This window comes from Lolium perenne, chromosome 1, assembly GCF_019359855.2.
Source record: "Lolium perenne isolate Kyuss_39 chromosome 1, Kyuss_2.0, whole genome shotgun sequence".
NCBI lineage: Eukaryota > Viridiplantae > Streptophyta > Magnoliopsida > Poales > Poaceae > Lolium > Lolium perenne.
This window is the reverse complement of record NC_067244.2, coordinates 27,499,858-27,526,539: the sequence shown is the minus strand read 5'-3', so window position 1 is coordinate 27,526,539 and position 26,682 is coordinate 27,499,858. Positions and strand designations below refer to the sequence as shown.

The window sequence follows — 26,682 nt, the reverse complement described above, 5'->3', positions numbered from 1 at the left end:
GCCATTTGTTGCACGCCGTCTGCATGATCCCCCCAATGGGTGGCCATTGCCTTGTCTCCCCGGTACACGTTCATGTTCGTCTTGTTGAAGTAGGGATCGACGAGTTTGCGCTCCTCGTACGCCTGCCTCACTCGAAGCCAGTATGTGTCAAACGACTGATTGGCCTCGATTATGCCGTTCGTGGACACGGCCATCCAAGCTTCGGCGAGGCACTCCTCTTCCTTCGGCGTCCATTTGATACGCGGTTCGGCAGGCGGCGAGTCCTTCTTCCTCTTCTTCTTCCCCTTCGACAGGTTGGCGTCGGCTTGTGTTGGCTCTTCTTCTTCCTCGTCTTCTTCTTCGACGGCTTGGCTTCCGTCGGCAACATCCTCCCGATGCTCGTTGCGCGCCGCCACAGCTGCCGTCGCCCTCGCCTCCTCTTGCGTGAAGAACCCCGGGCACGCAGCGGCGGCGGCCATGAAGAACCCCGGGCTCGCAGCGGCGGCCATGGAGCCGGAGCTGATCATCTCGTGGATCTCCTCTTCGTTCGGCGCCGCCGTCGCACCGAACGGGAGCGGCCCTCATCGCAGGGCCGGCGAGGTGCCCTCGAACTGGCCGCCGCCACCGACGTCAAGCTCGGGCGGCGACGGCGTGGACCTGGACGTTTGGACGTAGGCGCCCTCTTGGAACACGGCAGTCGGCGACGGCGAGTACGGCGAAGGGGAGAAGGATGACGGGGAATCGGCCATTGGCCGGGGAACATGCCGCCGCCGCTCATTGCCATGCTGATCATCCTCGCTTGTTCGTCCTGGGCCGCCGCCGCCACCCTCTTGGCGGCGGCTCTTTTCACCCTCTCCGCCATGCCGCTTGTTTCCACCTCGCGCCGTTTCTCGTCCGCCGCCCACTCGGCGTTCGACATGCTCGGCGGCTTCGTCTTCTTCGCCCGCATCTTCCTCGCCGGCGCCTTCGGCGGCATTGTGGTGGACGAGAAGACGAGGAGGAGAGTGGTGGTGGACGAGAAGATGCCGCCGGGAACTGGAGCTGGAAGACGAGGAGAATGGCCAATTTCGGCGGGAGAGAATGGAGATATGCAAGCAAATTGGAGGGAATGGGGATATGCAAGCAAATTGGAGGGAAAATCGACAGGATTTGGTTTTCCAGTCGCCGACTACGCGGGTCCACACGACGTTTCGCGCCAAAATCTTTCGTCCGGAGTCCCCGAGCGCGCCCCGGGGGACCGGAGATGGCGTGGGCTCGCCGGATGGATGAAGGGCCAAATCCGGACGAAAACGAGGAACCGGGGGCGCGACTGGACCGATTTACGCCGTCCGGATGTAAAAAAAGCTCGCCGGAGGCCTGTTCGGGGACGAGTGGAGATGCTCTTAGGAGATGATGTCCTTTCTACCAAGCAGGAAGAACAGTCCATCCACTGGTTGTCTTTTCTACGCAGGCTATAAAATATATTTTCCATGAAACTTTGTGTCTGAACATAGAACATCCGGGTGTACACGCGTATTTTTTCCCGGAATTTTATGATATTTTAAAATGCGTTCTTATGAATTTCTTTTATAATGGTCTACACCTATATATGAAACCAAAACACCGCCTCCCTGGTGAGATGAACTACGATTATTTAAACCTTCAGTTGTTTATGAACATCCATGTAACACATTTTCCACTGATAGTACATGAATAAACCCCAGCAAATGTTGCTGGGCGAAAGTTCCATGAACAGATGCTGCAACGTACGCCAATGTGGGGAGCAGTTCCTACGAATTCTACTTATGTTTTTTGTGTCTCTATATATTTACAAGAAAAGATCGATCATTACACTCTCGAAGTGGACAGGCGCAGCAATGCAACGTCTTTTAGTGACTTGTTGGTACACCTCTAGTGCTGATCTGGAGAGCGGCCAGGTCAAGCAGCGACACAGGAGGAGGGGGGCGGGAGCTCGTCGCACACTGTCAAATTCACATTATCAACCATTTCACTTGACTTTTCATCAAACATGTCTTTAGTGATGTTCTCAGCTCTGAGATCATCATTCACCACTATGCACCGAACGAGGAAGTCATCCTTGTACATCAAATGACGTGGCTCCTTCTGTGCTTGCAATGTTATGATGACATTGCTCTTGGATTGGGGCAGTACAATTCCTTTGTTCGGCTCTATGCAGTACTGCCTACTTGACGTTTGGATGTAGAAGGCAATGTAATCATCCCTCGGGTTGCTTAGTTGAAGTGAGCATGGTATCTGCTTCTCTGCCTCAAATGGGAAATGCAGTTCCAGCGGATCAATGTCAAGCAGCTCCCAGGGGTAAGGACTTATCTGCAAGAAAAGATTGGGGAATCTGATGAATATTTGTCTAAGCTAATACCAAATGATTTTACTAGCTTACCAGGCTAAAACTAAATTCATTAGCACTGTTGATGTGCTCATCTGTACTCTCCATTTCATTGAGCTCACGTATTATATCTGATATATAAGGTCGTTCTTTCGGGTCATGGGACACGCAGCGTAGTGCAATTTCTATGCATTTAGTAACTTGCTGGTATCCCAATGTTGGATACTTGGCTGATCTATTCCACCTGTACCTCCATCTTCTAAGTACCTAATATTTCAAAAAAATGTGATTTAGAGTTAGGCTGAAATATTTGGTCCAAACAATGTGCATGCCTGGTGAAAAGCACATAATCCACATCGGCTCTCAAATATCAAGCTCATAATTAAATTCAAGTAAGCATCAATGACTAAGGGACATTTGCAAACTTAACAGGACTATTTGGTCCATTTCTAGTGACACTCTATTTTGAAACTGAAAAACCAATTGAAGTAAACTGAAGGGACCAATTTGGCCATTATAACCTTTAAGAGTTTAGGAAGTAGTCCCATGTAAATGCAGTTTTAAAAAATAACTAAAATCCAAAGTTGGTGCAAGTGAGGAAAATCTGGATATCCGGGTTAAATCATTCTTACATTTTTAATATCAGGATCCTCCTTACGTCCAGTCACCAGATCTATAATTATAACACCTAAACTAAATATGTCTGACTTAAATGACACCTGGCCACGGTGTAGGTATTCCGGAGCACAATATCCTCTGCATGAAATCATGAAAGTTGGATGTATCAGGGGCAAAAAAGAGACAGTGGGCTCTAAATACCCTGCAGAAATAATTAGTCTCAATGTCTAGATGCATAACTTACAGCGACATATGATGTCCTTTAGTAACAGCTTGTGATATTCCATCAAGGTGTTTTGATATACCAAAGTCTGTAATTTTTGGAATCATTAAATCATCCATCAGTATGTTGTCAGGTTTAAGATCCATATGAACAATATCCTTTTCCTTGTGAAGATATTGTAAGCCTTCACAGATTCCCTTAATTATTTGATAACGTATATGCCATTCAAGTCCTCTTAATTCATCTGCAGAATTGAAGAAATATTAGGGAAGCGTGGAATCTTCAACCTTTCATTTGTGCATGCTGAATTGGGCAGATCAGTTCCTTTTATCCAGTATGTTCCTTATGATTAATCGACCATGAAACTTCAAAGCAGAAGCACAAAAGGAAAATAATCAAATAAAGAAAAAGAAACTGGATCATATAGCACATTGTTGTACCAGTAAGATGATTGTGAAGGCTCCCTTTACTGACATACTCAAAACAGAGCAATCTTTCTCTCAACTCGGGATACATATAATTCCCACATTTTCCTGATCCGTCCACTTTAATGGCTATATTCTCTGTATTAGCACAGTAACCTAGAAACCGTACTATATTTTGGTGCTTGACACTCATCAGAAAATTGGTCTCACGATAAAATAGCACATCATCGATGGTCTTGCTGTTCAAAAGCTTCTTCACAGCAACACACCCATTTGGAAGAACTCCCTGGTTAACTTGTCTTGTTAGCACAATCATTAGCTCTTAGATCAAGGTTAGCTCTAATATGATGAAAATATATAGAATGAAGGTTTTTAAAAATATTACCTTGTAAACGACTCCAAATCCACCTTGACCAATTTTTCGCTCATCAGCAAAATTTTCTGTGATGTCCTGTAGAAGTGCTAGTGGTATACTTATCGGCTCCGCACTTATGTCGTGTACCATTTGATCCAGTACATTAGCTGGCATACATTTTATGTCCATCCTAATCAAAACATGCACTTTCTAAGTTAGACCAATGTGAGTAATTTGCTTCCTAAGCAATATTCCATTCACATAGGGTAAACAATGACATTTGCTACAATTCTTCTTAGCTTACAGTGTATTGTTCCCATGAAGGATGGAAATTGTACAGCAAACTAAAAAGTAGTCTAGTGTAAAAAAAATTGAAGATCAATGTCTATTGCATAAAACATATTTGTACTAATAGCTATATCATCAGGTAAGCCCATAGAGAAAGATTTTTTTAATAACATGGTGCAGCTGCACCATAACCCGTGAGGTGGGTGCATTTTCCATATGTGATGTTAGAAGAAGCTGTGGACGTTTGGAGTTCAGTCTTCGGGCAGTGATTTTATACTCAAATGCACATGTGAAAGCAGTCATCGATAGAGCTATTACTGCTGAGTCCTGACTTAAACTGCAGAGTCTCTATCCATTTGAATCCAAGACAGTCATGCAGTAAGATAAATTTAGGAGCTCTAAAGATTATAAAGAATGCATGGCTCAGCTGGCAGGAAAATGTCAAAATTGCACAATTTTTTAGCAAATATGATTTAAGGCCCAAAGCGAGAACATCATTCATGTAATCAACTGCTACAAAAATAAGCCATGTGACAAAATAATTTGACCGAAAACAGTAGGAGAAGCTCTGATGGTATACAAAAATATTTACAGGACACTACAAAAAAGAAGGAACGAGCCAAGGCTCACAGAAAAAAGAATAAGAAGGCCAAACTAGCAAGGGAGATCTAAGCTCATCATTTAGGCCAACACTTTTTACATGTGGATCATGATTGAAATTGCTAGTCAAGACAAATGTGACTAAAAAGTAAGTGTCAGTAGGACGCATTTGCGAAGCCACTATATATTTTGGATAAATCACGTGCATTCAGTAGAAAACAGATGTGAGTGCACGATACCTGTCCCTGAAAATTAACCCATTGTAGACTGATGTTGAAAATTGATCCCACCTTTCAGAGTCAGCTATCTCCTCTGGAGTCCCCATAATAAAAACATTGTCCCGTTGAGCCTGCATTAAAGGCTGTGTTCACTACATCTTTTGAAAAGGTGAAAACAACAGAAGATATTATTTCAGTACACCCTAAAATAATGCTTGTTTGTTCATCCTTCTGTGTTACAAAGATATGATTTAGTTTAGATACTGGTGGTTTCCTTGACTTTCAAGGTAATTTCTTTAACCCTCAAATTTGTTGGTGTATAAGCCGATGAAGAAACAAGTAGAAATTACCGACCACCCTATCTCGATCCCTCTAAATTCTCTCTTCACGATGCTGTCCTTTGGCGCCAATCTGGCCTAGCACGATGGGAGCTTAAGCCTTCCCCTCCTATCAACCATTCCTACAACCTACGATCCAATTCATCAGCCCCAAGTTCCCAAGGCCATGGACAATAGCCCCATCCATCAGTTCAGCTTTCCATCGTTCTTGATCCCATCCATGGTAGTGTTCCAGCATTGAATTAAATTCCGTAACCAAGCAAAAAAAAATAGGAGGTAAAATACTTTATTACAGTTAATTAGGATTTAGGGCCCAAATTGTTTGGGAGTCCTATGTGTGTGCCCACCTCGCCTCTGCTAATCGATGGCCCTGGATAGGTGAAAAACTGTTGTGCACTAGCCTGACCAGTATTTTCAGGATCAACCGGGGGGATAATATCAAGATCATACAGTTTTCTCTTTTCCTCAATGTTGTTGTGCATTTCGAAAACCTGTGTAACATAAACAATTAAAAATATGTTATTTCACGATGGACAAAGAAAGCAAAGAATAGTATCTCCAAAACAAGAATAGTCCACAATTGCGTACCGCCTGATCGTATTCAACATTTAGGGGCCTATTAATGGCTCTCACAACCCCAAACAAGACATCCACGGTCTGATTCAGTTTAGCGAGCTGAGCACTGAACAAACAGAAACATTGTCATCAGAGAGGAACAAAGCAATCAAGTACAGATCATTCCTACTTGATTGCTCATCAACAGGATAAACAGCAGTTAACGTAACATAACTAGGCTTAGGAACTGCTTCTCACTGGTTAGTCTTATCAACTCCATTCTGGAGCGTGTGGATGAACTTATCACAGTAATGAAGATAGAACAGCTGCATCTCTTGCGCATCACTCTTCTCCTTCCTCGATTTTAATGCAAGATCATTGTCCTAATGGGATGGAAAGGGGGGCGGAGGCAGAAACCTCCACAAGTCAACTAAAAAGCTCATATCCTCCCTAAAGAAATACAGTACGTTTGGTGTGTGTACGCGAGCGCGGGTGGAGTAGTTTTACCCTCTGCAGACTTTGCAGTAGGTCGTCCTTAAACTGCCGAACTCCAAGGCCGCTGGAGATCGGATCGAGCCGATGCGCCATGTCGTAGGCGTAGAAGCGACCTGGACGAATACATCAAAGAGATGCGTAATAAGCTGCGGTTGCCAAAAGAAATCGGTGTTGGACCGGGAGACTGGAGGACGAAAGGGACTCGGTTTACATACAGAGGTAGGCGACGCGGGAGTTGCCGGGCTCGACCTCCTTGGCGACGCGCAGGAAAGGTTGGAGCTCAACGAGCGAGGAGGGTACCGCCTGCATGTCGAAGATGGAATCCCCCATTTTATCCACCGTCTGCGTCCGCAACAGCCTTCTCCCGTCCCACGACGGTCCCACGAGCAAGGCGAACTCCGATCTACTCCCGGCACCCGCCCACGGAGACTGCCTCGCGGAGGTGGAGGTGAACCAGGCGAGCGATGGAAAAACCGGCGGCTCGCCGGTCGGAGCAACACTGCTAAAAGGTTGGGGCTTGGGGGGCGCGGCTATCAGTATCACAATGTCTAACTCTCACCTGTGAGACTAGTCATAGTGGACAGACACCAGGCTCGGACGAGGGAACGGGTCGACGAAAATGCAACGTCGAAAGCGACGGACCGGCTGCCTCGGGTTTCCGATAAAAAAAGGAAATGGCCATTTTTTACGACATGAGTCCTTTTGCGGCTGGGATGCTCCCAGCTGCTCGACACATAATTTATTTACCTATTTTTTTCCCTTTTTTAATTTAAATATAGATAAAAACATTACACAAAATATTACATAGTTTGAAACATGGTTGAAACATTATACAATGAGGAAATCTAACTTGTGCATGTTTGGCCCTCGTCTTCTTCGCTGCGAAGAAGTTCACTCTTAGAGCATGTCTAACAGGCCCCGTATAACCCGCCCACCCCGTAAAATTCCGGCGGGATACGGGACCGGAGCGATTTTGGGCGTCTAGCAGGCCCCGTATTCGGGCCGGCCCGTTTCGGCGGAATACGGGGCCCAGGAAATCGGCCCCGTCGCCCCGTACTTATAGTGGGCGCAGGTGCGAGTGAGGGGTTCTCGCAACCCTAGCTCCGCCGTGCGCCGCCGCCTCCTCCTCCTGCTCCGGCGAGCAATTAGTCGCTCCCCCGCGCCGCATTCCACCCCAAATCCTGCATGGACTCCCGCCGCCGCAGTAGCGCCTCGCCGGCGAGCGGATCGAAGCGATCCCGCTCGCCGGACACCGTGGAGGAAGCGTGGCGGCTTTTTTGCAAAAGATCCGCCGCCGGCAGCCGTCGCGTGGCCTGCAAGTACGACGGCGCCGCGTACGTCCCGGACAAGCTCATCGACTTCGCGCGGGGCGGCCGCTGGTACCACGAGGACCCGCCGCTCAAGCCGATGAGCGGCCCGAAGTTCTCGGCGTGGCTCGCCGAGTGGGAGCGCCAACGCCGGGTGAGCGAGGCGTGGAGGGCGACCATCGGGAGCACCAGCGGCGGAGGTGCCCCGCTCGCCGGCGAGGAGGAGGACGAAGACGAGGACCCCGCCTTCTTGAAGGCGATTCAAGACTCCCTCAAGGACGCCGCCGAGAAGGACATGGCGGAGGAGGAAGAAAGGGCGGCGGCCATCGCCGCCGTGCAGGAGGCGCAGGCGCAGGCGGCCATCGCCGCCGTGCAGGAGGCGCAGGCGCAGGCGGCCATCGCCGCCGTGCAGGAGGCGCAGGCGGCGACCATCGTCTACCTCTCCGACTAGAAGTCGCGATCCGATCGCGCATTTTGTATGTATGTAGGTACGTCGATTTCTATGTATGATCGACGAACTATGAATGAAAGTTTCCCGGGGTTTTAAATTTTTCAAATATACGAAGTCAAATACGGGTTCTGCTAGACGGAGCGGTGTCTGATCGACCATTTTTTTTATACGGGGCGAAATTCGAGCGTTATACGGGGCAGAAAAGTAAGGGGCCTGTTAGACATGCTCTTAGAGTATCTCCAGTCGCGTCCCTCAAAAAATGTCCGGCACAGATGATTTGGGGCACGTTTGGGATCTCCACCGGGGACGCCGGACATAAAATGAGGCGCTATTTAGCTTTGGGGGACGCGACTGGAACGCGTTTTTCTCCTTTTCTTGTCCACCGTCCCCCAAACGTCATTTGGGGAACGCGACTGGAGATGCTCTTAGATGCCCAAACTAGAAAATCTAGTTGGCGGCTTCGTGTGTCCAGTCTTTTTCGCATTTGCAGAAGAACATCCAAAAACCTACACTAGTAACTTTAATTGGTCTGGCCATCTTCGCTACAATGTCGGTGTCCTCGCCACCAGACTGTCGATGTGGTAGTTCCTGCGGCAGGATGCCTTGTCGAACATCTTAACGATCATCGCGTCGTCGCCTTCGTAGAGGAAGGTGAGCAGGCAGCCGGCCTCGAGGTTGTGGGTGCGGGGCGAACTTGTCCTACCCGGTGTGCAGGTATAGCTTCCCATGCCCGTCGAACAAGTGATGCATGTAAAATGCATACATGAACTTTGTACTTTATTGCAACATATTACCACATACTTGCATCTTATATAATGTTATTCTCATGTTTTATGACGATTTAGGATATTTCTAAACAATCCTCCCTCCTTCGTTTCTAATTCTGTTTGGCAGAAAACGCCTCTTTTTAGTGTTTTTGACATTACATGAGCTATGTGACTCCAAAAAGAGCAAGGTCAGGGGCCACACTTCAAAAATTTCGAGGCGAACAAAATAAGCTGAAGTGGGCCACTAGGAGGTTAATTAACATGCTCAGAAAGAGAGCCAGTGGCGCGCCCACCCCCTTTGGGCGCACCACCAGGCCTCTTTCTCACCTCGAGCGTCCATTTCGCCTCAATCTTTCGCGAACCGAATTGTTTTGCCCTAAAACCCACTATATATACGACCCTCCGGGGTTTCGTCGGTGCGATAGTGGAAGAGATCAAAAACACATAAACAAAGAGTCAGCAGGCTGCCGCCGACGGAGATCGGAGGGGGGGAAACGCTACCGGAATCGCCTCCGGTGGACTCCACCCCCCCCCCCCCCCTCTCCGGTGTGGGCATCATCGGCATCTCTCATCATCTTCATCGCCATCTACAGCAGCACCATCTCCATCTACCCCTTGTGATCTCTTGGCAAACATGATGTGTGAGGCAATCTATCGTTTTCCCATGATGTATTGTACTTCCTTTTCTTTGTTGATTAGTGACTTGTTCTTAGAAATTATGAGATACTTTGTGATGGTTGCATATAAGTATTTGTTATCTTCTATGATGATTTTTTGTACTGATATATGAGTGCACACATATGTTGGGGGATGCATAAGGTTTTCACCGTTGCATGATGATAGGAGGAGGGTGATACGTCCAATTTGCATCACTATTTTGTATCATAATTTGCTGTTATTCATTGATATATTTCATATTTGGACATAATACTTATGTTATTTCATCTATTTTGCATTTTTCATAATTATTGGAGGATCGAGCACCGGAGCCAGGATTCTGCTGGAAAAAGCACCGTCAGAATGCAATATTTCGGAAGATCAACAGCTGATGGAAATTATACCAAAAATCCTATTTTTTCCAGATGACGATGGAAGCCAGAAGGGGGAGCCGTGGGGACCCGAGGTGGGCCCAGACCATAGGCCGGCGCGGCCCATGGCCTGGCCGCGCCGCCCAGTGAGGAGGGGGGCCCACAGCCCCTCTCGCCTCCTTTTCTTCGCGAAATCCTTCGTCCCGAAGACCTAAGCCACAGAGGGTACCTCGCGAAGAGTTACAGCCGCCTCTGCGGGGCGGAGAACACCAGAGAGAAAAGAGCTCTCCGGCGGCTGAGATCCGCCGGGGAAATTCCCTCCCGGAGGGGGAAATCGACGCCATCGTCACCGTCATCGAGCTGGACATCATCTCCATCACCATCATCATCATCTCCACCATCATCACCGCCGTCTCCACCGCTGCACATCGTCACCGCCGTAGCAATTTGGGTTTGATCTTGATTGTTTGATAGGGGAAACTCTCCCGGTATTGATTTCTACTTGTTATTGATGCTATTGAGTGAAACCGTTGAACCAAGGTTTATGTTCAGATTGTTATTTGTCATCATATCACCTCTGATCATGTTCCATATGATGTCTCGTGAGTAGTTCGTTTAGTTCTTGAGGACATGGGTGAAGTCTAAATGTTAGTAGTGAAGTATGGTTGAGTAATATTCAATGTTATGATATTTAAGTTGTGGTGTCATTCTTCTAGTGGTGTCGTGTGAATGTCGACTACACGACACTTCACCTTTATGGGCCTAGGGGAATGCATCTTGTACTCGTTTGCCGATTGCGGGGTTGCCGGAGTGACAGAAACCTAAGCCCCCGTTGGTATATCGATGCAGGAGGGATAGCAGGATCTCAGAGTTTAAGGCTGTGGTTAGATTTATCTTAATTACTTTCTTGTAGTTGCGGATGCTTGCAAGGGGTATAATCACAAGTATGTATTAGTCCTAGGAAGGGCGGTACATTAGCACAGGTTCACCCACACAACACTTATCAAAACAATGAAGATTAATTAGCCGTATGTAGCGAAAGCACTAGACTAAAATCCCGTGTGTCCTCGAGAACGTTTGGTCATTATAAGTAAACAAACCGGCTTGTCCTTTGTGCTAAAAAGGATTGGGCCACTCGCTGCAATTGTTACTCTCGCACTTTACTTACTCGTACTTTATTCAACTGCTACATCAAAACCCCCTGAATACTTGTCTGTGAGCATTTACAGTGAATCCTTCATCGAAACTGCTTGTCAACACCTTCTGCTCCTCGTTGGCTTCGACACTCTTATTTATCGAAGATACTACGATACACCCCCTATACTTGTGGGTCATCAGAGGGACAGCTAGAGCCTGACAGAAACCATGTCCCAATTCTTAAATATGTATGTAGTATTACCATGGTTAATCAAACTGGGGTATAACTATGGGGACATTTAAACTTACATCGGTGGTTGGACTTTATGTCTTAATAGTTCCTATGTTTGCTCATACCTATGGCCTTAGGATGAATCACTATGGGTGTATCTGCGCATATCCATGGCTACACCTATCTATGGCTCCTCTCTAGAAGAAACTACAAAAAGATTATCTTTATGCTTCACTAATTATGATAACCACACAAATAAAGTAGCAATTTGCTAGAACAATTACTCCCTCGAGTTACTCCACTCCACTTCACCTCACTTCATGTCATATGCACTTTACTTTTCTTGCATTAGTATTATTATTTGCATTTTAATTTCAGCACTTGTAGTTTCATAGTAAAAATCACTTCACACACACACACCTTATAATTTCTAGCTTTGCATAAACGGCCATATAAGTGGGTTATAGGGCTTTAGAGAATATATAGTTTACCTTCAACTCCTCGTGGGTCGAAACTCAAATACTTATCAAATTGTACTGCGGTGATCCCCTGCACTTGGGGGTTGATGGTGCTCCGATGATGGCGCCAGACAATCTTGGTGGCGGTTATTGTGGAAGCGGTTGGGAAACCCAAAGATGAAGGTGTGATGAGCACAGAAGCAAGTTTTCCCTCAGTAAGAAATCAAGGTTTAATCGACCAGTATGAGAAAGGAGTGACTTCTGAAGGTGTTGCTAGCTGACTAGTGGCAGGGTGTGATAACCCACAAGTATAGGGGATCGCAGCAGTCTTCGCGGAAAGTAAATTCCAATTTATTGATTTGACACAAGGGGAGACAAAGAATACTTGGAGGCCTTAACAGCGGAGTTGTCAATTCAGCTGCACCTGGAAACAGACTTGCTCGCAAGAGTTTATCAGTAGTAACAGTTTTATAGCAGTAGCAGTAGTGAAATAACAGCAGTAGAGTAACAGAGACAGCAGTAGTGATTATAGCAAACAGCAGGATTAAAATACTGTAGGCACGGGGACGGATGACGGGCGTTGCATGGATGAGAGAAACTCATGTAACAATCATAGCAGGGCATTTGCAGATAATAATAAAACGGTGTCCAAGTACAAAGCAATCAATAGGCATGTGTTCCAATTATAGTCGTACGTGCTCGCAATGAGAAACTTGCACAACATCTTTTGTCCTACCAGCCGGTGGCAGCCGGGCCTCAAGGGAATCTACTGGATATTAAGGTACTCCTTTTAATAGAGTACCGGAGCAAAGCATTAACACTCCGTGAACACATGTGATCCTCACGTCACTACCATCCCCTCCGGTTGTCCCGATTCTTGTCACTTCGGGGCCATTGGTTCCGGACAGCGACATGTGTATACAACTTGCAGGTAAGACCATAAACAATGAATATCTTGATGAAACAATAACATGTTCAGATCTGAGATCATGGCACTCGGGCCCTAGTGACAAGCATTAAGCATAGCAAGTTGCAACAATATCATCAAAGTACCAATTACGGACACTAGGCACTATGCCCTAACAATCTTATGCTATTACATGACCAATCTCATCCAATCCCTACCATCCCCTTCGGCCTACAGCGGGGGAATTACTCACACATGGATGGGGGAAGCATGGCTGGTTGATGGAGAGGCGTCGGCGGTGATGATGGCGATGATCTCCTCCAATTCCCCGTCCCGGTGGAGTGCCAGAACGGAGACTTCTGGCTCCCGAGACGGAGTTTCGCGATGTGGCGGCGTTCTGGAGGCTTTCTGGCGACTTCGACTTCTCTCCGTGCGTTTTTAGGTCGAAGACAATATATAGTCCGAAGGAGGGCGTCGGAGGCCGGCCGAGGGGGGCACACCACAGGGCCGCGCGGGCCCCTCCTGGGCCGCGCCGCCCTATGGTGTGGGGCCCTCAGGCCTCCACCTGATTTGTCCTTCTGGCTCCGTCAATATTCTGGGAAAATAGGGCCTTCTGCATAAATTCCGAGGATTTTCCTGAAAGTTGGATTTCTGCACAAAAACGAGACACCAGAGCAGTTCTGCTGAAAACAGCGTTAGTCCGTGTTAGTTGCATCCAAAATACACAAATTAGAGGCAAAACAATAGCAAAAGTGTTCGGGAAAGTAGATACGTTTTGGACGTATCAGGGTGCACTACCGGCATCAGCAACAATGTGGAACCTGCACACAACACAACCAAAGTACTTTGCCCCAACTTACAGTGTGGTTGTCAATCTCACCGGTTTACTAAACATAAAGGATTAAACGTATCGAGTGGAAAGAGATGTTTGCAGAAAGTAAACAGAACAGGATTGCAGCAGATGAATTTATCAGTGTAAATGAAAATGGACCGGGGTCCACGGTTCACTAGAGGTATCTCTCCATGAAGATAAATAGCATGTTGGGTGAATAAATTACAGCTGGGCAATTGATAGAATATCGACCATACATGACAAGATGATTACTATGAGATTTGATTGGGCATTACAACATAATAGATAGACCGTAATCAACTGCGTCTATGACAAATAATCCACCTTTTGGTTATCGTTCGAACCCCTTTCAGTATTAAGTTGCAAGCAACAGATTATCGCATTAAGCAATGTGTGTAAAGTAAACAATAGAATTACCCTCAGAAAAAACACTGTTGTTTTATCCCTATTAGCAACAACACATCTATAATCTTAGAAGTTATTGTCACTCTCCGAGAAAACTAGAGGCATGAACCTACTATCGAGCATAAATACCCCCTCTTGGAGTCACAAGAATCTACTTGGCCAGAGTATCCACTAGCAACGGAGAGCATGCAAGATCACCAATAACATATGACATAAATATATAATCGACATCAACATAATATACAATATTCATCGGATCCCAACAAACACAACATGTAGGATCACATAAGGATGGTCTTGATCACGTAGGGCAGCAAACAAGATCTATACATGAAGCACAAATTGGAGAAGACAACCATCTAGCTACTGCTATGGAGCCATAGTCCAGGGATGAACTACTCACGCATCACTACGAAGGCGGGCATGGTGATGTAGATGCCTCCGGTGATGATTTCCCCCTCCGGTAGGGTGCCGTGAAGAGCTTCAGAACCCCCGAGATGGGTTCTGCGATGGCGGCCGCGACGGAACTTTTCGTGGATGGAGGCTCGGGTATACAGGGTTTCCCCGAGAAGATGTATAAATAGGCGGAGGATTTATGTCGGTGGGGTGCATGGGGGCCCACACCACCCCTAGGCGCGGGCCACACCTAGGCCGCGCCATGGGGTGGTCTGGCCGCCCTGTGGCGCCTCTTCGACCCCCCTCTGGACTTCGTCTTTGTTTCGGTAAAATATTGACTTCAGCTTTTGTTTTCTCCGATTCCGAGAATATTTCATGTACAACTTTTATGAAATACAAAAATAGCAGAAAATAGGGAACTGGCACTGTGACATCTTGTTACTAGGTTAGTAACGGAAATCATATAAAAGTGCAACGAAGTATGAGCAAAACATATATGAGTTGATGTAAAACAAGCATGGAGCATAAAAAATTATAGATACGTTTGAGACGTATCAAGCATCCCCAAGCTTAACTCCTGCTCGTCCTCGAGTAGGTAAGTGATAACAAAATAATTTTTGAGATGACATGAAGCCAACACAATCTTGATCGAGGATGTAAAGCATTGTGAGTTGGCATCAAAGTACTCTAAACATAGGCATGATAGATATAATTCAATAGAACTTAGCAACTATGTTATAATATGAAGAGTAACTCAAACAAAGGATCATGAATAATAGTGCATTGAATGCAACTGTCTGTTTATGAGCATAGAGTAAACATAACAAAGTGGTACTCAACATGTGCTTTATGGAATAGCAAAACATACATGCTAGGACACCTTTAAAGTTCAGAGGGTGACTAGATACAAGTAATTTAAGAACTAGTAATAGTCACAATCACGAATCAATCAATAATAATTTTGGGACTATGCACATTGCACTAAGAATGATAACTTTGCTCTCTTAATTTGTGCATAAAGTAGAAGATGAAGACTCAACATAATAGTAAAAGAGAGGCTCTTTGCAGAGTAAGCAAGATAAACAAATTTTATAAACCTTCCAAAAAGTATGGTACTTATTAGCTTTGAGCTCTCATTGCCCCTATCATAAGCATCTTGAATGGTTAAAGTTAATGTGAGTCAAAAATGAGCTATATGCTTGCAAATCACAAGTTGAAAAATCTCATGCCCCTTGAATGCGAGTACCTAAATGTCATGCTACTCAACTTAGGTCTTAAATAAGTTCTTCTCATTGTAAGTATACATGTATCATTGATAACCGCCAACGGGGTACCTCTTGCCCCATGATATGGGAGCATTCCCATACCAAAATGATAAGACAAATAGACAATGACATCTCAGCAATTTTTTATTTACTATGAGTATAACTTTTTATTGCAAATGCTTCATAGAATGCTCACTATGGCTTAGCTGTAAATTTCCACCATAAATGATGCATGGCTTAGATTACCGGCCTAGGTGTTTCCCTAACTCATATACAAACTCCATGACCTTATAAGTTTCCATTTTATTTTGCACCGCTAGGCATCCATAAATAAAAGAACATGACATCAACTAAATATAAGTACAATGTCGAAAGTGTTCCCTATGAAAGCATGGTTATACTAACTCCCAACTCGCAATTTGCAAACACATAAACTTCATAAGATAGGCCCAATGATCAAATTTCTAAGTGCAAGAAAGTAAATGTGCCATCAAGTTCGTGAGAGTTTTACTGACTAATTTTCTCATGCGAAAATTTAATTTGGAAGATAAATAAAAACATGATAAATTACTTGGAATAGAAATAATGCTACTAGGTAGATATGGTGGACACAATTGGCAAACTTTGGTTTATGGTGGTTGGATGCACGAGTAGAGTTCATACTCAGCACATGCAAAGGCTAGGAAAAAGACTAGGAGCGACCAACTAAGAGAGCAAAAATGGTCATAATCATGCATAGCGACAAAACATTATCAATCAAAAACATAAAGTGATATTACAAATTAAAAACTAAATGATCATAGAGGCTTTAGTTAACTGGTTATAGTCATAACATGGTATAAGCATGCGCCAAGTCAACCCAATAAAGCATCAAAGGAGAATACTACAATATTATGCTTTTATGATGGAAACAACACATGATTCTTACAATGACACATTATGCACTCTCGGACATTTGAAACAAGTCATGATACAATAATAAATACTAAGCATATGACAAGAATAACATCCAACATGATATGCCAAAGTCTATGCCACAATCTAGACAATCTTCCTTTTGCATCACTATAGTCATAAAATATTTTACTCGTATCCAACACCAATCAACTTATTTATAAAGTGATGTCTTGAGAGGGAAGAAAGAGAAAGGATATTTAAAGAAGTCAAGTACCTAGACATCTTCCTAGGAAAGAGAAAAATATGGTAGAAAAAAAATAGACGCCCTCTTTTGCATTGGGTAGCTTAATTGGTGGTTTGTCTAGGTGAAGGTAGACGCCTGTATATTTTCTTACCATGGTTGTGCATGCTCTTAGGTAACATTTGTTATGAATGAGCAACTAGTATTCACAGAGGGCCATAGGCCAGTACATGTACATGTGTGACAATGTGTAGGTAAGCCCCTCATACACTGGGGAATAACAGAAAAGGAACTATACAACTCTAACACCCCCCTTCAAACTCATGGTGGGTCAACAACACTGAGTTTGGAGAGAAAGAAACCATGATGTGCTCTAGTCTGTGCCTTCATGAAGAAGTAAGTTGAAGCTCTGAAGGCACATAATGAAGAGCCTTAACCTGATGCTGCACAACAGGACGCACATAAAAGGCATCAACACCGATGTGTTTAGTGAGCTCATGCTTCAGCAGATCTCGCGCAATGCTGATGGCACCAGTACTGTCCGATAAGAGCGGAGTCGGAGCGTCAGCAGAAACACCAAAGTCCGCAAGTAACCAGCGTAACCAAGTCACCTCAACCGTCAAGAGAGCCATCGCTCGCAACTCAGCATCAACACTCGAACGAGAGACTGCAACCTGCTTCTTGGTCTTCCAAGCAATGAGAGAGCCACCAAGAAAGACACAGTAGGCAGAGAGACTTGCGATCCTCTGGATCACTAGCCCAGGTAGCATCTGAGTAGGTCTGGAGCTGTAAGGAGCTGGAGCGAGGAAAGAAAAGCCGACGGGAGATAGTGCCATGAAGATAGCGAAGGACACGAAGAAGATGACTATAGTGGACACTAGTGGGGGCAGCCATAAACTGACTCAGAATATGGACTGGGCAGGAGATGTCAGGACGTGTGACAGCAAGGTAGACAAGACTCCCAACCAGGTGACGATAGCAAGTCGGGTCCGGAAGAGGATCACCATTAGTGGAATGGAGGCGGACATTGAGCTCCATAGGAGTCTCGACAATGCGCTCATCACTAAGAGCGGCACGAGTGAGAAGGTCCTGAATATACTTTTCCTGGGAGATATAGAAGCCATCGGAGGTAGAGAAAACCTCAAGCCCAAGAAAGTAGCGTAGAGGACCAAGATCAGTCATGAGAAACTGATCGCGAAGACGGGCCTTGACAAAGGCAATGTACTCAGGGTCGTCGCATGTGATGATCATGTCATCAACATAAAGAAGAAGCAGAGTCCGACCACGAGAGGACGTGTGGACAAAGAGCGCAGGGTCATGTGCGCTAGGTATGAAACCAGCAGCGGTGACCACAGAGGCAAAACGCTGAAACCAGGCGCGAGGGGCTTGCTTAAGGCCATAGAGAGAGCGCCGGAGACGACAGACCATGCCATCGGGAACAGAGTAGCCAGGAGGTGGCTGCATGTATACCTCCTCAGTCAACTCACCGTTAAGAAAAGCATTCTGCACATCAAGCTGACAGACAGACCAGTGACGAACATAAGCAACGGCAAGAAGAGTACGAACAGTGGTCATGAGAGCCACTGGAGCAAAGGTATCGTCATAGTCACGGCCATTCTCCTGCTGAAAGCCGCGAGCGACAAGTCGAGCCTTGTAGCGCTCAAGAGAACCATCGGAGCGAGTCTTGATCTTGTAGACTGATACGTCTCCAACGTATCGATAATTTCTTATGTTCCATGCTACTTTTATGATGATACTCACATGTTTTATACATACTTTATGTCATATTTATGCATTTTCCGGCACTAACCTATTAACGAGATGCCGAAGAGCCAGTTGCTGTTTTCTGCTGTTTTTGGTTTCAGAAATCCTAGTAAGAAAATATTCTCGGAATTGGACGAAATCAACGCCCAGGATCTTATTTTTCCATGTAGCTTCCAGAAGTCCGGAGAGGAAACGAAGTGGGGCAACGAGGCGGCCACACACCAGGGCGACGCGGCCCAGGCCCTGGCCACGCCGGCCTGTGGTGTGGGCCCCTCGTGGCGCCCCCTGACCTACCCTTCCGCCTACTTAAGCCTTCGTCGAGAATAACTCCAGTACGGAGAGCCACGAGACGGAAAACCTTCCAGAGACGCCGCCGCCGCCAATCCCATCTCGGGGGATTCAGGAGATCGCCTCCGGCACCCTGCCGGAGAGGGGAATCATCTCCCGGAGGACTCTTCACCGCCATGGTCGCCTCCAGAGTGATGTGTGAGTAGTTCACCCCTGGACTATGGGTCCATAGCAGTAGCTAGATGGTCGTCTTCTCCTAATTGTGCTATCATTGTTGGATCTTGTGAGCTGCCTAACATGATCAAGATCATCTATCTATAATGCTACATGTTGCGTTTGTTGGGATCCGATGAATAATGAATACTATGTTATGTTGATTATCAATCTATCATCTATGTGTTGTTTATGATCTTGCATGCTCTCCGTTGCTAGTAGAGGCTCTGGCCAAGTTTTTGCTTGTAACTCCAAGAGGGAGTATTTATGCTTGATAGTGGGTTCATGTTTCCATTAAATCTGGGGGAGTGACAGAAACCTCTAAGGTTGTGGATGTGCTGTTGCCACTAGGGATAAAACATCAATGCTATGTCTAAGGATATATTTATTGATTACATTACGCACCATACTTAATGCAATTGTCTGTTGTTTGCAACTTAATACTGGAGGGGGTTCGGATGATAACCTGAAGGTGGACTTTTTAGGCATAGATGCATGCTGGATAGCGGTCTATGTACTTTGTCGTAATGCCCAATTAAATCTCACAATACTCATCATAACATGTATGTGCATGGTCATGCCCTCTTTATTTGTCAATTGCCCAACTGTAATTTGTTCACTCAACATGGTTATTCTTATGGGAGAGACACCTCTAGTGAACTGTGGACCCCGGTCCATTCTTTTACATCGAATACAATCTACTGCAATACTCGTTCTACTGTTCTCTGCAAACATCATCATCCACACTATACATCTAATCCTTTGTTACAGCAAGCCGGTGAGATTGACAACCTCACTGTTACGTTGGGACAAAGTACTTTGGTTGTGTTGTGCATGTTCCACGTTGGCGCCGGAATCCCTGGTGTTGCACCGCACTACACTCCGCCGCCATCAACCTTCAACGTGCTTCTTGGCTCCTACTGGTTCGATAAACCTTGGTTTCTTACTGAGGGAAAACTTGCCGCTGTACGCATCACACCTTCCTCTTGGGGTTCCCAACGGACGCGTGTTGTACGCGCATCAAGACTATTTTCTGGCGCCGTTGCCGGGGAGATCAAGACACGCTGCAAGGGGAGTCTCCACTTCCAATCTCTTTACTTTGTTTTTGTCTTGCTTTGTTTATTTACTACTTTGTTTGCTGCATTATATCAAAACACAAAAAAAATTAGTTTCTAGCTTTACTTTATTTACTGTCTTGTTTGCATTCTCCATATTAAAAACACAAAAAAATTAGTTACTTGCATTTATTTTACTTATTTCATCATGTTTCCTCCTAATTTTATTTTAAAAGATATATATGTAGGAGATGGGTCTATAATTGGAAGAGATAATATAGAAGCATTTTTCACCCATGTTAGCATGGATGAAGATTTTGAAGATATACCATTATTAAAAGCTGCTCCTACTTATGAAAGTGCCTCTGCCTGTTTAGTACACCTGTTGAAAACTAGATTTTTTAGTCTCAACCCCATGATACAACACATGTTTCTTACACTTTCTGATATGGAGAGGGGAGAAAAGAGAGATTTTTTTAAAAGTCCTTGATAGGGAATTTAAAGATATAGCTAGAGAAACTAGAAAAGTTTTCATTAAGCATAAGAGGCTTGGTATGTTCACCGATTTTAAAAGAACACTTGAAAAGATGGACATGGATAGAATAAGGTATACTAATAATGTTAATGATGGTGGGGAGATTAAAGCACCAATACCTTGCAAGCTCCTAGGAATACATGAAGCGCTAGATGATAATTATGCTTGGCTTGTCCCTGAAAATTTGTTTGATGAGAATAGCAAGCCTAAGACTAATAAAAAGGGAGCCTCTGAAACTTACATATGCAAAATACAATGCATGGTTGAGAAAACTCCAAACTCCGCTGTAGATGCATCATCTCTTGATAACACTTGATGCACACTTTCTGCGCCTAGCTGAAAGGCGTTAAAGAAAAGCGTTTATGGGAGACAACCCATGATTTTACTACTGCACCTTTGTTTTATATTTGAGTTTTGGAAGTTGCTACTACTGTAGCAACCTCTCCTTATCTTAATTTTTTTGCATTGTTGTGCCAAGTAAAGTCTTTGATAGTAAGGTTCATACTAGATTTGGATTACTGCGCAGAAACAGATTTCTTGCTGTCACGAATCTGGGCAGAATTCTCTGTAGGTAACTCAGAAAATTCTGAAAATTTACGTGAGTGATCCTCAGATATGTACGCAACTTTCATTCAATTTGAGCATTTTCATTTGAGCAAGTCTGGTGCCTCTTAGAAATTCGTCTTTACGGACTGTTCTGTTTTGACACATTCTGCCTTTTATTTCGCATTGCCTGTTTTGCTATGCTTGATAGATTTTTCTATTCCATTAACTTTCAGTAGCTTTGTGCAATGTCCAGAAGTGTTAAGAATGATTATGTCACCTCTGAACATGTGAATTTTGATTATGCACTAACCCTCTAATGAGTTGTTTGAGTTTGGTGTGGAGGAAGTTTTCAAGGATCAAGAGAGGAGGATGATACAATATGATCAAGGAGAGTGAAAGCTCTAAGCTTGGGGATGCCCCGGTGGTTCATCCCTGCATATTTCAAGAAGACTCAAGCATCTAAGCTTGGGCATGCCCAAGGCATCCCCTTCTTCATCGACAACATTATTCGGTTCCTCTAGTGAAACTATATTTTTATTCCATCACATCTTATGTACTTTGCTTGGAGCGTCTGTATGTTTTTTTTTTTTGTTTTGTTTGAATAAAGTTGGATCCTAGCACTCATTGTGTGGGAGAGAGACACGCTCCGCTGTTGCATATGGAAAAATATGTCCTTAGGCTTTACTCATAATATTCATGGCGAAGGTTGAACTGCTTCGTTAAATTGTTATATGGTTGGAAACGGGAAATGCTACATGTGGTAATTGGTATAACAACTTGAATAATGTGATACTTGGCAATTGTTGTGCTCATGTTTAAGCTCTTGCATCATATACTTTGTACCTATTAATGAAGAAATACATAGAGCTTGCTAAAATTTGGTTTGCATGATTGGTCTCTCTAAGGTCTAGATAATTTCTAGTAAGGGTCGAACAACAAGGAAGACGGTGTAGAGTCTTATAATGCTTACAATATGTCTTTCATGTGAGTTTTGCTGTACCGGTTCATACTTGTGTTTGTTTTAAACAACCTTGCTAGCCTAAGCCTTGTATCGAGAGGGAATACTTCTCATGCATCCAAAATCCTTGAGCTAAACACTATGCCACTTGTGTCCACCATACCTACCTACTACATGGTATTCCTCCGCCATTCCAAAGTAAATTGCTTGAGTGCTACCTTTAAAATTTCCATTCTTCATCTTTGCAATATATAGCTCATGGGACAAATAGCCTAAAAACTATTGTGGTATTGAATATGTACTTATGCATCTTATCTCTTATTAAGTTGCTTGTTGTGCGATAACCATGTTCCTGGGGACGCCATCAACACTTTGTTGAATATCATGTGAGTTGCTATGCATGTTCGTCTTGTCTGAAGTAAGGGCGATTTACCATGAGTTGAATGGTTTGAGTATGCATATTGTTAGAGAAGAACATTGGGCCGCTAACTAAAGCCATGATCCATGGTGGAAGTTTCAGTTTTGGACAACTATCCTCAATCTCTTATGAGAATATTAATTGTTGCTAAATGCTTATGCATTAAAGAGGAGTCCATTATCTGTTGTCTATGTTGTCCCGGTATGGATGTCTAAGTTGAGAATAATCAAAAGCGAGAAATCCAATGCGAGCTTTCTCCTTAGACCTTTGTACAGGCGGCATAGAGGTACCCCTTTGTGACACTTGGTTAAAACATATATATTGCGATGATAATCCAGGTAATCCGAGCTAATTAGGACAAGGTGCGGGCACTATTGGTATACTATGCATGAGGCTTGCAACTTGTAGGATATAATTTACATGACACATATGCTTTATTACTACCGTTGACAAAATTGTTTCTTGTTTTCAAAACCAAAGCTCTAGCACAAACATAGCAATCAATGCTTCCCTCTGCGAAGGGCCTTTCTTCTACTTTCATGTTGAGTCAGTTCACCTATTTCTCTCCATCTCAAGAAGCAAACACTTGTGTGAACTGTGCATTGATTCCTACATACTTGCATATTGCACTTATTATATTACTTTATGTTGACAATATCCATGAGATATACATGTTATAAGTTGAAAGCAACCGCTGAAACTTAATCTTCCTTTGTGTTGCTTCAATACCTTTACTTTGAATTTATTTCTTTATGAGTTAACTCTTATGCAAGACTTATTGATGCTTGTCTTAAAAGTACTATTCATGAAAAGTCTTTGCTATATGATTCAATTGTTTACTCATTGCATTAACATTGTTTCGAATCGCTGCATTCATTACATGTGCTTACAATAGTATGATCAAGATTATGATGGCATGTCACTTCAGAAATTATCTTTGTTATCGATTACCTACTCGGGACGAGTAGGAACTAAGCTTGGGGATGCTGATACGTCTCCAATGTATCGATAATTTCTTATGTTCCATGCTACTTTTATGATGATACTCACATGTTTTATACATACTTTATGTCATATTTATGCATTTTCCGGCACTAACCTATTAACGAGATGCCGAAGAGTCGATTCTTTGTTTCTGCTGTTTTTGGTTTCAGAAATCCTAGTAAGGAAATATTCTCGGAATTGGACGAAATCAACGCCCAGGATCTTATTTTTCCACGAAGCTTCCAGAAGTCCGGAGAGGAAACGAAGTGGGGCGACGAGGCGGCCACACACCAGGGCGGCGCGGCCCAGGCCCTAGTCGCGCTGGCCTGTGGTGTGGGCCCCTCGTGGCGCCCCCTGACCTACCCTTCCGCCTACTTAAGCCTTCGTCGAGAATAACTCCAGTACGGAGAGCCACGAGACGGAAAACCTTCCAGAGACGCCGCTGCCGCCAATCCCATCTCGGGGGATTCAGGAGATCGCCTCCGGCACCCTGCCGGAGAGGGGAATCATCTCCCGGAGGACTTTTCACCACCATGGTCGCCTCCGGAGTGATGTGTGAGTAGTTCACCCCTGGACTATGGGTCCATAGCAGTAGCTAGATGGTCGTCTTCTCCTAATTGTGCTATCATTGTTGGATCTTGTGAGCTGCCTAACATGATCAAGATCATCTATCTGTAATGCTACATGTTGCGTTTGTTGGGATCCGATGAATAATGAATACTATGTTATGTTGATTATCAATCTATCATCTATGTGTTGTTTATGATCTTGCATGCTCTCCGTTGCTAGTAGAGGCTCTGGCCAAGTTTTTGCTTGTAACTCCAAGAGGGAGTATTTATGCTTGATAGTGGGTTCATGTCTCCATTAAATCTGGGGGAGTGACAGAAACATCTAAGGTTGTGGATGTGTTGTTGCCACTAGGGATAAAACATCAATGCTATGTCTAAGGATATATTTATTGATTACATTACGCACCATACTTAATGCAATTGTCTGTTGTTTGCAACTTAATACTGGAGGGGGTTCGGATGATAACCTGAAGGTGGACTTTTTAGGCATAGATGCATGCTGGATAGCGGTCTATGTACTTTGTCGTAATGCCCAATTAAATCTCACAATACTCATCATAACATGTATGTGCATGGTCATGCCCTCTTTATTTGTCAATTGCCCAACTGTAATTTGTTCACCCAACATGCTTATTCTTATGGGAGAGACACCTCTAGTGAACTGTGGACCCCGGTCCATTCTTTTACATCGAATACAATCTACTGCAATACTCGTTCTACTGTTCTCTGCAAACATCATCATCCACACTATACATCTAATCCTTTGTTACAGCAAGCCGGTGAGATTGACAACCTCACTGTTACGTTGGGACAAAGTACTTTGGTTGTGTTGTGCAGGTTCCACGTTGGCGCCGGAATCCCTGGTGTTGCGCCGCACTACACTCCGCCGCCATCAACCTTCAACGTGCTTCTTGTCTCCTACTGGTTCGATAAACCTTGGTTTCTTACTTAGGGAAAACTTGCCGCTGTACGCATCACACCTTCCTCTTGGGGTTCCCAACGGACGCGTGCTGTACGCGCATCATAGACTCACTTGCAGGTGATGGGACGAACAGAGGAAGGAGGAGTGACAACATCCCAAGTGCCAGTACGCTCAAGAGCAGCAATCTTCTGAGCCATCGCTAGCTGCCATTCGGGATGAGCAATGGCATCCCGATAAGAGGTCGGCTCAAGAGCAGCAGAAAGACCGTAGTGAGTGGGAGAATAGCGATCAGGAGGAGGACGAGGACGAGCACGAAGATGATGAGTCGGCTCGGACGGAGAGGGCATCGCATCAGAGGTAGAGGGCATGTCAGGAGAAGCAGCATCATCCTCACGGGGACGACGGGAGTAGTGAAAAGCGTAGGGAGGGACGACCGTAGTCAAGGAAGGTGACATGGGAGAGGAAGGTGTGGAGGGCGGGGACGGTGGTGAGGGAGGAGAGGGAGGTCTGGCGGGTGGAGGAGGAGAAGGTGGTGAGAGACTCGGCGGAGCAGGGACCGGAGGCACAGGAGGAGGTGAGTCAGGGAACATGAGAAAAGAGATATCATCCACCGAGAAGGAAGAGGAGGAGGGTCGCGGATAGAAAGGACGAGACTCATCAAAAGTGACATCCCGAGATATGCGCATCCGACGACCAATAGGATCCCGACACTTATATCCTTTGTGCCCAGGGCTGTAGCCAAGGAAGACACACTCAACAGATTGAGCACTCAGCTTGGTGCGTTCGCGTGGAGCAAGAAGAACATAGCACACACAACCAAAAAGACGAAGGGTCGAGTAATCAGGAGTGTGACCAGTGAGACGCTCAAGAGGAATAGCACCCTGCAAGGCTTTGGAGGGCTGAAGGTTGATGAGATAGGCGGAAATAGACACAGCCTTAGCCTAGAAGTTAGGAGGAAGAGAGGCAGCGATCATCATCGCACGAGCCGTCTCAAGTAGGTGGCGATGCTTGCGCTCAGCCACGCCATTTTGGGCATGGGCGCCAGGGCAGGAGAACTGGGCAAGAGTGCCCTGCTCAGAAAGAAAACCACACAACAGCTGGGAGATATACCCACCAGCAGAATCAGCCCAAAAGACACGTATAGGCGTGGAAAACTGAGTGTGGACCATGGCAGCAAAACGCTTGTATATCGAGAGAACCTCGCTGCGAGAAGTCATAAAATAGATCCAAGTGTGGCGAGAGAAATCATCGATAAAAATAATATAGTAGCGTTGGCCCCCCTTGGAAGCAAAGGGAGCGGGACCCCATACATCAGAATGGACCAAATCAAAGGGACGCTGAGATACATAGTAGGATAAGGTAACTGATTTTGTTTACCAAGCCTATAGCCATGACAACCCTGAAGCGAGACATCTCCTGAGACAGGCCCCAGAAGACCTCGACGAAGTAAAGACGACAAGCGAGAACCACAAAGATGACCAAGACGATGATGCCACTGCTGAAAGGAGGCGGTAGTGGAAGCAGCAAGCACACGTGGTATAGTCGGTGAAGTGGTGGAAGAAGGAACATGAATCCAGTCAAGCTACCAAAGTCCCCGGGAGTCACGGTACCGAGGGCCAGTCCCAACCAGTGCCCGAGTGTGTGTGTC

General features: G+C 45.1%; 1 protein-coding gene across 1 annotated transcript; it reads right to left on the bottom strand.

The window, feature by feature from the left end:
* Positions 1-1,590: 1,590 nt before the first annotated feature.
* On the bottom strand, positions 1,591-6,998 carry LOC127329201 (uncharacterized). The gene is made up of 12 exons (XM_051355740.2): positions 6,654-6,998; positions 6,451-6,551; positions 6,202-6,326; positions 5,977-6,070; positions 5,736-5,879; positions 5,072-5,181; positions 3,975-4,134; positions 3,605-3,875; positions 3,186-3,408; positions 2,956-3,079; positions 2,378-2,590; positions 1,591-2,307 (listed from the first exon to the last, which is right to left on the bottom strand). Exons 1-12 carry the CDS (start codon positions 6,766-6,768, stop codon positions 1,897-1,899), a joined length of 2,091 nt encoding a protein of 696 aa, XP_051211700.2. The 5' UTR covers positions 6,769-6,998; the 3' UTR covers positions 1,591-1,896.
* Positions 6,999-26,682: the final 19,684 nt, after the last annotated feature.

What these genes read in the sequence shown, in the direction of transcription:
- LOC127329201 (XM_051355740.2), bottom strand. Translation starts at nt 6,768, where the DNA reads ATGGGGGATTCCATCTTCGACATGCAGGCGGTACCCTCCTCGCTCGTT. An exon ending in GGAGTTGATAAGACTAACCA is followed by an intron (nt 6,071 to 6,201) that starts GTGAGAAGCAGT and finishes CTGTTTGTTCAG; the next exon opens with TGCTCAGCTCGCTAAACTGA. An exon ending in ATGAATTTAGTTTTAGCCTG is followed by an intron (nt 2,308 to 2,377) that starts GTAAGCTAGTAA and finishes CTTTTCTTGCAG; the next exon opens with ATAAGTCCTTACCCCTGGGA.